At 38.1% G+C, this 12,764-nt stretch overlaps 1 protein-coding gene across 6 annotated transcripts in view; it reads left to right on the forward strand.

The window, feature by feature from the left end:
• The window catches only part of camsap2 (calmodulin regulated spectrin associated protein family member 2), a 120,338-nt gene extending 108,398 nt beyond the window's left edge, over positions 1–11,940 (forward strand). For 3 of the 6 annotated variants that reach the window (XM_008115025.3, XM_008115026.3, XM_008115027.3), the window contains 5 exons: positions 489–709; positions 1,465–1,585; positions 4,499–4,614; positions 6,464–6,582; positions 8,656–11,940. In XM_008115025.3, the coding sequence (XP_008113232.2) occupies positions 489–709; positions 1,465–1,585; positions 4,499–4,614; positions 6,464–6,582; positions 8,656–8,961 (883 nt within the window). In that variant the 3' untranslated portion in view covers positions 8,962–11,940. The remainder of the gene's footprint in view (positions 1–488; positions 710–1,464; positions 1,586–4,498; positions 4,615–6,463; positions 6,583–8,655) is intronic. The other 3 variants (XM_008115028.3, XM_008115029.3, XM_008115031.3) reach the window with 1 other exon arrangement.
• Positions 11,941–12,764: the final 824 nt, after the last annotated feature.

Below are 12,764 nucleotides of genomic sequence, written 5' to 3' on the forward strand. Positions count from 1 at the left end.
TGCAGGATGTCCCGCAAAAATAACGTTTTTGCAGTTTAATAAAGAGTTTCCATGTTTTTTATGATAGAGCCAATTAGGAAATGACATTTATAACCCAGGAACAAAAAATGTGTTACATAGTGTTAATTGAACCTATGTTTAAATGCAAACTTTGTTATTTCAAAATATATCTCGTCCCAAACAATGGAATATTAAAATTCCCAAATAAATTCATTTTCTGTAAATGCTTCCAGGTAAACCAAATAAGCCACTTGATTCTCACAAGTGCACAATGCTAATGTCTTTTCTGGGCAATAGACTATTACAAGTTCTAGAATGGAATACCTAAAGAACATCTCATTTCACATTTGCACTAGAATACCTTGAGTTAACCTTGAATTTCAGCATGGTGTTTTTACATGAAATTTTCTTGAGACCATCAGAAGGTTTTTTGTAACTGAGAGAGAAGTATAATTTTATTAATAATGGATTGATGTGAATTTTCCAAGGAGGAAGTCTGAGGAGGAACGTCAGAAGAAGGAAGATGAAAAAGCACGGCGAGAATTCATTAAGCAAGAATACATGAGACGAAAGCAGCTGAAGCTCATGGAGGACATGGACATTATCATCAAGCCCCGTTCCCACTCAGCCAAGCAAAAGAAGCCACGACCCAAATCCATTCATAGAGACCACATTGAATCACCCAAAACCCCAATCAAAGGTCCTCCAGGTAATAAATATAGAAGGAGATCAATGCTAAGAACTACAGCTTTGGTTTGGAAAATGAAATAACTGAAAGCACATACAGCTATTTCTTATTCTAGTCTCCATAACTGAGGGGACTTTAGTGCAATATGCCTCCTGTCAGGCATGTTCTCCTTTCTAGCCTTTTGTTTTACTTACTCCTAGGTGGAAAGTAGAAAGTTAATGCTTTTCAACGGAATTGTTGATTTTGTCATGCTTGGATATCAATTGGGGAGGTATAAGTAGTTATTGTTTTAGTTCTGCATACTTCTCTAGATTCCATTTGACTCCCAACTAAGAAAATCAATACAAACATCACCTCTACTTTAGCAAGGGGTTTATCTCTGTGAACCATATCTCATGGTGAGAGGATATAACCATTGTGTAAGAAACTATACTCTTTCATACTCATCACTCCCCCTGTTTTTATCTTGTAATTTAATCCCATTTTGCCAAACTTATTATTTTAATCAAGTTTTATCATATTTTAATTTATTTGAGCATAGTGATTTGTGTCTATTTGTATATTTTTGTTTTTGTCTTTTATTGTTGATATGGTCAGTGGACTAATCAATAAACAGATCTATCTATTTATCTGTACTATATTAGTGTTCAGGCACAGAATTCATAGTAGAAAGCCAAAATATTTCATAGAAATCCTGGCAACTTTCCTAATGCTTTATTGATTTAAAATTTTATTTTATGTTTCATCATTTTTTAAACTTCCTTGTATTCATCTAGGTTCACAACCTGACTGTGTTGTTGATGTTGTTTCCCCCCCATCCCCAGTGTCTAGCCTTTCATTGGCATCACTGAATACAGGAGACAATGAGAGTATTCAGTCAGGCAAGAGAACGCCAAGGTAAGTCTTCAGTTACACCATTTCCATTTGGAAGAAATTGTTAACCTTATATGATTGCAAGAACACAGTTCAGCCAATGAGGTACCCTGTTTCCCCTAAAATAAGACATCCCCAGAAAATAAGACCTAGTAGAGGTTTTGCTGAATTGCTAAATATAAGGCCTCCCCCGAAAGTAAGACCTAGCAAAGTTTTTGTTTGGAAGCATGCCTGTCGAACAGAACACCAGAGCATGCAGGATCGGTAAATGTACGTACCATGTTGTACATGGAAATATTGGTAGTAACAAGAAATTCTTGATAGGCTTCACAGTTTGTCTGGTTATGCTGGTTTATGATGACAACTACTGTACAGTATATAATAAATGTTCATTTTTTGTTCAACAATAAATGTGAATTCTTCTTCATGGAAAAAATAAGACATCCCCTAAAAATAAGACCTAGAGCATCTTTTGGAGCAAAAATTAATATAAGACACTGTCTTATTTTCAGGGAAACACGGTAGTAACATAATGCATTTTTGAGAAAAATTCATGACTTTATGTCTTCAGACCCAGTGATGAATATACTAGCTCTGTTCATGTGACCATCTGAATACACACAGTGACCATAACACGGGCCTGGAAATAGTAATTTCCAGGCTGTTATAAGTCATTCACAGGCCTCCATTGACACATTGCTTTTTATGCATTTGTAATGACTTGATAACACAAGACATGGTATGACTGTATTGCAGAGGATTGGGGGCACCATGTATGATGGTTTCATTCAGTGCTTTTCTGGGGCTGTAACATGCCTTCTGGCTGTATTAATAGAAATAGAACAGGCTTACTCTATACACTCATGTATAAGTCTAGAAATTTTAGTCAAAAAAACAACTTAGATCAACATATCTTTGGATCAACCTGAACATTGTACTTTTATCTCATATGTAAAAAGGAACAACCCCCTTCTTTGGGTAGAGTGGCAAAAAGCAACAGCTTAGTCCATCCCAGCATAACCTAGAAGAAGCACTGACTCCTCTCTGCTCTCTTCTGTCCACCATTATGCTGCTTCTGGCCTTTTTGAATGCCTGGATAGCGAAGTGGTGATGGAAGCTAGAAACAGCTGGCCCCCTCTGGTGGTACTTGCGCTTTCCTCTCTCCATTGAATTTATTTATTTATTGTGTCAGAAGCAAATTGAGAATACAGCTATAATGTGTAGAAAAACCACAAAGTTAAAAACTTGGCATTATACTAAATTTCCTTTGACCAGAAGCTGACCACTTTGAGTGCCTCTAGTTTCGCTGTAAGGAGGTCCTTCATTGTGCATTTGGCAGGGTTCAGACTGCATTGTAGTAAGTGGTTTGTGGTTCGCTCTTCTCCACACTCGCATGTCGTGCACTTTGTAGCCCCATTTCTTAAGGTGAGCTTTGAATCTCGTGGTGCCAGAGTGCAGTCTGTTCAGTGCCTTCCAAGTCCCCCAGTCTTCTGTGTGCCCAGGAGGGAGTTTCTCATCCAGTATCAGCCACTGATTGGGATTCCTGATTTTAACCTCCCACTTTTGGACACTCGCTTGCTGAGGTGTTTCTGAGAGTATCTCTGTAGATCTTAGGAAGCTATTTTTTGATTTAAGGTGTTGGCTTGCTGGCTTACAGAGGATGAGTCGGAGATGGCCTTGGTCCTTTCATTACAGACTGCTACTTCCTGATGGTGCAATACCAGCTAAACAGTATAATTTCTCCAGTGGTGTAGGACATAGACATCCTGTGATAAAGCGGCATGTCTCATTAAGAGCCACATCCACTGTTTTAACGTGGTGTATTCAACATTGGGCATGCGTATTCAGCAGCAGAGCAGCACAGCGCAAGGGCAGATGTCTTAACTGTGTTTGGTTGTAATGCCAGTCAGCTTTCGTATGATATTATTTCTAGCACCCACTTTTTGCTTGAGTAACTCCTAGGCATTTTGGTGTACTGCAATGCTCCAATGGGATTCCTTTCCAGGTAATCCTCAGAGCTCGAGATGCTTATCTCTTCATAAGATGCTTGTCTGTTCTTAAGAATCTCCATTGATTGATCATGCCAAATAGCATATTTTGGCTACACAGCCTGCCTTCAACTTATACATGAGTTTATACCTGAATATATATCTGGCAATCTGTCGATGTTTTACCCAGTAAATACAGTAGAACTTGCTTCAGACTAAATATGGGGTAGTAGTAACTATCCTGGAGACCTTGGACAACTTCACTCCTCACTGCACTGGCTTCCATCGAAAAAATCATTTTGTCCGCAAATGTCCTCTAAAGCTCTTTGGGGACATGCGGTCAAGTTTGGGAGCCTTCCCAAGTCATTAGGAGGGCATTTTCAGTCATTCCATGGCCAATAAAATTGTTTTGCAAAATTTCATTATGACCCTGTGGATTCCAATAGGGCAGTAATGTCTTCCACACCCCAGAGATCATTTTGGAGCCCAAATGTTTTAAACCCACATATGGGGATGGGGTTGAACCCTGGGATCAGAAGCCACACTTTGCACAACCCCTGATGTATATGTAGAAGTTCAATCTAACTAAGCTTAATTTTAAGAAGCCATTATAATTTAACTCTTCTCAATGGGAATGGTTAGAGAGAAGCAAAATCTCTACAGATAAATGTCTCTATATATATTTTTAACTAATATACAATTATAATAAAAGTGTGCTATGGGTTCAACACCAACTTTTATCCTAAAATAGCTGCTGTAGGGTGCATCCTCACCAAAAGTGTGTTTCTTCTGGGACAGATGTTAAACTAGAAATGACCAGCGGCTCATTTCATTAAAAACCACCACAAACCATTGCAGTGTGCCTCTTAATTCTATCTTAACCTTAAAACCGTTCTTTTTCATATGTTGTATTTATATCAACTCTTTATTGCTTAAATATAACTTTTAGATCCGAGTCTGTGGAAGGATTCATATCTCCAAGTCGTTGTGGCAGCCGTAATGGAGAGAAGGATTGGGAAAATGCATCAACAACCTCTTCAGTTGCTTCTGCTACAGAATATACAGGTTGGCATCAAATAAAACTGCTTGGAAGCAATCCTTCTTCTTAAAAATAATCATCATGAACCATTGCCATGGGCAACCCTGGCATCCCCTTAGAAAATAATGAAAGAATACTTCCCAGCCCTTCACCTTCTCTCCCAACTCTTGGCCTAAAGAGACTTAAGCCATACATATTGCAATGGAACTGGCTGTTCCTTCCACTTGGAAGAGACATCCATACTAGCAAATAATATTGTAGTTCACCCTGGCCCCAACACATAGTCTACATCAACATGCCTCCTTGAGGCAGAGCAAGGACTTGTTTGTTTCTCCACAATTTTAACTGCGCAGTTTTCCATTTTACTTCTGTATTTTTTCCATTTGTGTTATTTAATATTTCCTTGTGCATTCATTTTAAAGATTGCAGTCTCCTATGTTTGGTTACTGAAAGTTAATAGTTTATTCCCCAAGCCTGCACTTCTGCAGGAATTTGCAGTTAGAATAAAGACTGTGGGAACCCTCTGTTTTGGCCCATGAAGAAGTGTGGAATCTAGCACTAAAAATATATTGTATGCTACATTGTAATAATGAAAAAAGATCAGCTAATCAGAGTGCACATAAAGGAAGATGATTTGAATTCATGCTGTCAATTTGAGATATAATACTCACGTCCATTTTTCCCTTAGTCTAAATCAGTGAAATTCAACCTTCCTAATGCTGCGTCCCTTAATACAGTTCCTCATGTTGTGGTGACCCCCAACCATAAAATTATTTTTGTTACTACTTCATAACTGTAATTTTGGTACTGTTATGAATCATAATGTAATTATCTGATATGCAGGATGTATTTTCATTCACTGGACAAAATTTGGCACAAATACCCAATCCACTAAGTTTGAATACTGGTAGGGTGGGGGAGGGTTGATTTTGTCATTTCGGAGTTGTAGTTGCTGGGATTTATAGTTCACCTACAATCAAAAAGCATTCTGAACTCCACCAATGATGGAATTGAACCAAACGTGGCACACAGAACCCCCATGACCAACAGAAAATACTGGAAAGGTTTGGTGGGCATTGACCTTGAGTTTTGGAGTTGTAGTTCACCTACATCCAGAGAGCACTGTGGACTCAAACGATGATGAATCTGGACCAAACTTAGTATGAATATGCCCACATGTGAACACTGGTGGAGTTTGGGGTAAATAGACTTTGACATTTGGGAGTTGTAGTTGCTGGGATTTATAGTTCACCTACAATCAGAGAGCCCCTTGAACCCCCACCAACGATAGAATCGGGCTAAACTTCCTATACAGAACCCCCATTACCAACAGAAAATACTGGAGGGATTTGGGAGGAATTGACAGTGATTTATGGGTTCACCTACCTCTGGAGAGCACTGTAAATTAATATGTGTTTTCTGATGGTCTTTGGCGAACCCTCTGACACCCCCTCGCGACACCCCTTCTCCAGGGGTCCTGACCCCCAGGTTAAGAAACACTGATCTAAATGAAATGCTTAAACTTTTCCAAGAGTCTCTTTCATTCTTTATACATTAAATGAACAATGTCTAAAATGGGAGAAAAGGTGTTTTACTAATGATCTGAATTGCTTTATGTTGCATCACTCATAAACTTCACAGTCTGTGATAATGTTACTATACAAAGTCCCAGAATACTTGTAAAGTATCTATACAAACAAACGATACTCTATGTACAAAGAAAATGTGTCCAAATGACATATGTAATTTGGGCACATTTTCTTTGTACATAGACTATCGTTTGTTTGTATAGATTAAGACTTGCTTCCCTAAAATCAAACTGCTTTTGAATAAATCCTCTATTTTTTCTCTCTTTCTCTCCACCTTTCTGTTTAGGACCAAAGCTCTACAAAGAACCCAGTGCAAAATCCAACAAGCATATAATTCAAAATGCTCTGGCTCATTGTTGCTTGGCTGGAAAAGTAAATGAAGGCCAGAAGAATAAAATATTAGAGGTAAGGCTGATCTGTATGTGGAGAAAAGGAGGAAACATAAAATTTAAAGTTAAACATGTGGTATCTTTTATGGAAGACCTGGATTCAGATTCCTGCTCAGCCAGATCCCTGCTCATCCATGGCCAAGTCACACTTTTTAATTCTGTCCCCCAAAGTGGCCACTCAGATCCCTCTTAGGAAACCTATAGCAGGGCATGACCAGAACAACACCAAATAACAGGTGTCAAAACATTACTGACACCTGTTATTTGGTGTCTATTTGCCTCTGAACCAGAACACATTGTCACTTGTAGTGATTGAGACCCTTGTCCCTTAGCCATCTATCTAATCCCTCTTTGGAGACATATAGATTGGTAGCTATCATCAAAGCTTTGAATTCTATGTTACCTGTGTACTATGGAAGAAATACTTCTTTTTGTAGTGTTGAGGCTTGGTGTGTCCCTAGTATCTTTTCCACACCAATTAGACACTAGAGACAGGTGATCCAAACTACAGCTTTATTGTATTGTTGAAGGCTTTCACGGCTGGAATCACTAGGGTGTTGTGTGGTTTCCAGGATGTATGACCATGTTCTAGCAGCATTTTCTCCTGATGTTTTGCCTGCATCTGTGGCTGGTATCTTCAAAGGATCACATTGCTTTATTTCTGATCAGAGCAAAACTGAGGGTGACCATCAAAGAAGTGCCATGAGGCTGAGATATTTGTTGTTTATTTGTGACTCTTCGTAATATTCTCACCTATACAATTGCATTCTCTTCAGTAGTACCAGTGAAAGAAAAATTTGCTTTCTCCACACTAATGCATTAATAATAGAGGCTAGTTAACAAGTGTTATCTTTTGTTAAAAAAAATTACATTTAATGAACTATATGACCTTTGCAAAATATAGAATATATCTCAGTTAACAAAGTAGATTGGTTCCTGGATATTAAAAAATGTGATACCAGAGACAGAAAGGACATAAAAACAATTAGGAACTGGAAAAGGAGAGCAGTTTAACATGTTTCAGCAAACCTTTTTATCCCAAACTAACAATGAATGCATATAAAGTTAAATGACCAGCCAGGTAAGTTTTGCAGAAGTAAATGAAAACATCTTGGACCTTCTAGTTGTTGTTGTTTATTCGTTCAGTCGTTTCCGACTCTTTGTGACCTCATACCTCATGGACCTTCCAGAAATTGCCTGAAAGCTCCAGCCAAAATGCCTCCTTCCACCAACATCCACTTTTCTTACTACTCATATTTCTTTGATTGTAAGACGCCATCAATTGTAAGACGCACCCTGATTTCAGTAAAATAGGCTTATCTACTCTCCCCTTTTCCCTCTGCTTTACTATTTAGCAGTGTGATCTGAGTCACCTTACCTGTTACTAGTAGTACAAACACTTTGGCAGGATCATCTGGAGCACAATCCCATTCTTCTCCAGCTCAAGCAGATTGTTGCAATTTGACACCAAAGTCTTCATTTTTCCAGCCTTCCTCTGCCATATTCCCAATGTCAAAAGTGTTAAAATCAACTTCCAGCTAGACAGAGGCGGAGAAAAAGATGGGACTTAGATGAACCTAAAAATCCTTTGTAAAAGTTTCATAGTCAGAGGCTTTGTTAGTTGAGGTTTGCTCAAAATCTCACACTCTGGGTCCATTCTAATTAGTACAGCAGCATAATTCTGTTATTCTGGTATGTGCCGTCTCCTACTTCATGTTGCCTGCACCATGTAGAGTAACTAGCAGATGATCTCAAATAGAAATCTTGTAAATGTATTAGTTGTCTGATCTCTGCAAGTGATGGCCTAAACCCTATTGGTCAATCTCAGCTAGAGTAGACCCACTGAATCTGTTGTTGAAAAGAGATTCAGCACATTGGTAAATCCAGCTGATTTGATGGCTCTACTGCAGGTGGGACAAACAATAGAATTTTGACCAATATATTTGTATTTAAAGCAAATAAGTGTGCTTTCACCTTGCTGCACAGCCCAACATTACCAAAAAGAGACAAATTCTTTTGTTTCCTTGTAAAACCATTTTTTGAATTTAACATTTCATGTGACATTACTTCTTCTCTCTTTTCCCCAAAGGAAATGGAGAAATCGGATGCCAACAACTTCCTAATCCTCTTCCGGGACTCAGGTTGCCAGTTCCGATCTTTGTATACGTACTGCCCTGAGACTGAGGAAATCAGTAAGTTGACTGGGATAGGCCCCAAATCCATCAGCAAGAAAATGATTGAAGGGCTTTATAAGTACAACTCTGACAGGAAACAATTCAGCCACATACCTGCTAAAACTCTGTCAGCCAGTGTCGATGCAATCACCATTCACAGCCATTTGTGGCAGAGCAAGAGACCAGTAACGCCGAAAAAACTCCTGCCTGCAAAAGCATAGTGACTTGAGAGGAGGATGCCTTGCTGAAGACAGTTGTGGGAAACTTTGCACTTCATTATTTGCTGCCTATCAGAAGAGAGGTTCCTATTTGCCAAGGAAACTGTGGACTGAGAACAAGCTCTGTCGCCATGCACAACTGGAATGTAAACACCGTATTGAAGACTTACAGAAAATGAACACTTAAGGGATTCATGCAGTCGTGTGCTCATGAAATCTTGTGTTGCCAGTTCAGATAGGTATGTGCTAACACGCCATTTATAGAGGGTTTGCTTTGGGTTTAAGACACTGAATCATTGAATGTTTGCAAATCTGCAGTGACCGAAATCAAAGCATTTTTATATATATTGCCTTATACTTTGGTATATTCATGCCTGTTTTGGAATTTGCTTGTGTTCATTATAACTTGACTGGAGAAATTTCTGTCTTGATTTGCTGCACCATTAAACTGTTAGTACCCCACAATTTTTTAAAAGGGCACACATTTATTTTCCAATGGAAGAGAACTATATATACATCTCTTTTTTTCGGCTCTCGTTTGTTTCCAGGGAAAATTCAGGATGATTTTTCTCTCAGACAATATCCAAGATTAAATGTTGTTTGCACATCTTGGATTTTGACCAAGAAATGTGATACCAAGACGTTTCTTGTTCCTCCAAGATGCTCAGAAAGATATTGCTGTAAAAGTTACATAATATTTTAAAAATCAGTCATGGCCCTGATCTAGGGAAGCATGAGCTTTGTATGCACTGGTGCTCCCCCTCTTTCAATCCTCCCCCCTTCTTTGTTTTCTTTTTTTAAAAACAGGGATCTTCCTTACAATTCTGCCCAAGCAAATAGTACCCTGAAATGTAAGTAGCTCAGGAGTGTTATTTGGTTTTAAGAAACACATGCAAATAAAACAACATTGCTAAACAACACAGGCATACTAGTAAGGAGGCTCCTGGGATTGGGTCCATGTATTTCTTCACTTCAAAAGTCTAAACACAACAATAGTAACTATGCTAAAATGTACTTTTCACATGTGTCCTTTAAAAGGAATTTATGTAGATATATCTACTGATAAAAGCTATTCTGATATGTTCCCAGTATGCCACCTAACGTATGGACCAAAGATTTTTTTTTTCTTCATAGACACACAAGATACTAATTTAATTTTATTAAAACATACAAAACAGTATTAATTGGGATACATAGCATTTTGAGAATGGCAAAGATCTACAAATGTGTACTAATGTTAACAGCTAACCAAAATAATTACTATGACGTTTTTGCAGTATTTACAAAGGGCTGCATATCTCTTTTATGTTAGAAAAGACATTTTTTGCTTGGAAATTTGTTTTAAAGGATCCTACTCAATAAAGCAAGCACTCTTTCAGCAGGTAAGGAAGTACTAACTTGAAACCTTCCGTTATTTTTGTGAGTGTTGGGAGGGTTTTTTTTGTGGGGTTTGTGTTTTTGACATTTGTACACCAGAAGACTTGGTTTGGGGGTGGGTGGGAGGGAAACAGGTTGGAACCTCATTCTCAGGAAAAGACTTGAATTACTGACAACCCTGTTTAGTTTCATCATTGTGAAAGGTGTTGGAACTGAAAGACAGTATTGAACTAGCTGTCTTCAAATATATACTTTAATAAGTGTTCTGCAGTATTGAAAAACTCTACAGCTTCTCCCACTGATCTGCTTGATTTGGAGAAGTAGTGTTTCACTACAGTCTGCTTGTGTTCTTTATATAGATGTACAGGAATGGGAAGTCCTTAAGTAATTTAGAGAACAATACTTTTTTTAAATTATTAAAAGGCCTTAGGCATTAATGCATCTGGGTTGTTTATCAACATTTTCTCAGAAATGCAGTCAATGTTTTACTGTAACTTATGTTCTTATTTTTATGTATATTTGTTAAAACTGTAAAAAAAAACAAACCTTTCCCTCTCATTTAATAGGTATGTGGCTCACATCTGTTTGTGGTTAGCTGATTCCTATTGTTTGCATGTATATGGACCAGGATATCTAACTCATAACTTTTATATATATGAGATAGAAAGTCTATACCTTCTACCTTCTAGGCTTATCCTTCAGCTAATGGCATAGGATAAACATTTTGCACATCAATGTAAAACTAAATCTAAATGAAAACCAGCCTAGTGCATTTATGGTTGGAAAAAGCTACTAGGACATAAATGGGATAGACAAAAACAGAAATTACATTTAAGGATTGTTTAATCAAGTATTATTGCTAAAAGAGAAATGTAATTTAAAGTTGCATACCATCTCCTGAATAATGTACATCTGTCCAAATAGGATGATTTGTGAAATGTGACAGAGTTGGGTGGTAATTTTAAATTATCGAATGTATTATGAATTTTGCCTACAGTTCAGAAAGAGACATTTGTGCAGTATCTAAAGGTAGAATGTGAATCATGCAATTAAAGGCTGAAAATGTTGGAATTAAAACCGTACTACGTTCTTAAAAAGCAAGGACAATATTTTTATTTGTAAGCCTGCAAATTTTCTAATGACAATGTATCTTCGTTTAGGATATCGTTTAGGAAAAGAAAAGACTTTTGTGAAGAAACCCAGTGGTTTTCAGTGACATTATCAGAACACACTGGTGCTTTCATCAGAAGGGTGTTGTTTTTAATTGTTTATATGACAGAATTTGCCAAACATCCTAATTTCCAGGCCAGGTGTTCAAACTCCAACAGTCATTGTGGCTACTGAACCAATTTTTGGGTGACTGTTGGCATGTTTGTTTTAATGCTTTGGCTGTTTAAAGCCAAATCTTGTTTATTTATAATTTAATGGGCACAGTTGGTTGAGAAATGTACAGTGTCTTATGCGCTTACTTGTCCACTTTTGTGGGGCTTTGCAATCCTTTTTATTTTATTTTCAGATGCTGTGCTGTAAGATATTGTCATATAGCTTCTTACCTAGTACAATGTAGTTCTTCCCTTCCATCTAAATAAAAGGCATGGCACCAAACTGTGTAGTAGTGTTTGTCTTTGATGCAATTGTTTATTTCAGCCTGTGCAGCTAGTTCATTCATTCAGACAGAAATGTCTTGGAAACTTTGTACAAATGGAGAACCCAATTTGGCACCAAAGTGACTAGCTACTGAACCCAGACTCTTAGGATTAGACTTCCAAGATCAGCACTCTGGCTCCAACACTGGCCAACCAAATACCACTTGATGGATAAGTGGGTGGGTCGGTGGATGGATAGATAGATAGATAGATAGATAGATAGATAGATAGATAGATAGATAGATAGATAGATAGATATCCATGAGTAGCTATGTGCTGTCATACCCAAGCTGCTTTAAATGTCTTTAGCGTGAACATGTCCCAACTTTCTACCAGCTTGGGGGATGCTGGATTGCCTTTCTGTCTGAGCAAGGAACCCTACAGAATCAATGTCCATGCTATTGCCTTCAAGAAACAATAATGATTTATTATCAGTCTTGGGCTTATCTTCACCCAGGCACTATCTTGATTTCCTCTATACTTAAAATTTGAAGGTGACTGGTTGTTCTTGAAGTTGCTGGTCGTGAATGATTCCGGAGATGAAAGATAGATTGAAGTTTTCCTTGCTCACTGTCTCTGGTAGAGGGGCCTCTGGGGCACCCAATGCCCAAGGCGGCCAGGCCAGAGTTAGAGACTCTAAACTAAAAATGGCTCTCTTTCCTCGGGCAAAAAGGGCCTGGCAAACTTATTGATCCAAACCAGGAGGGGTCCCCTTAAGCTCTACCTTCGTAAAACTAATAGAAAAGACTATTCTCAAACTGTAGGTAGGGTAGCCTAACAAGA

The sequence above is a fragment of the Anolis carolinensis genome, chromosome 4 (assembly GCF_035594765.1).
Source record: "Anolis carolinensis isolate JA03-04 chromosome 4, rAnoCar3.1.pri, whole genome shotgun sequence".
Taxonomy (NCBI): Eukaryota; Metazoa; Chordata; class Lepidosauria; order Squamata; family Dactyloidae; genus Anolis; species Anolis carolinensis.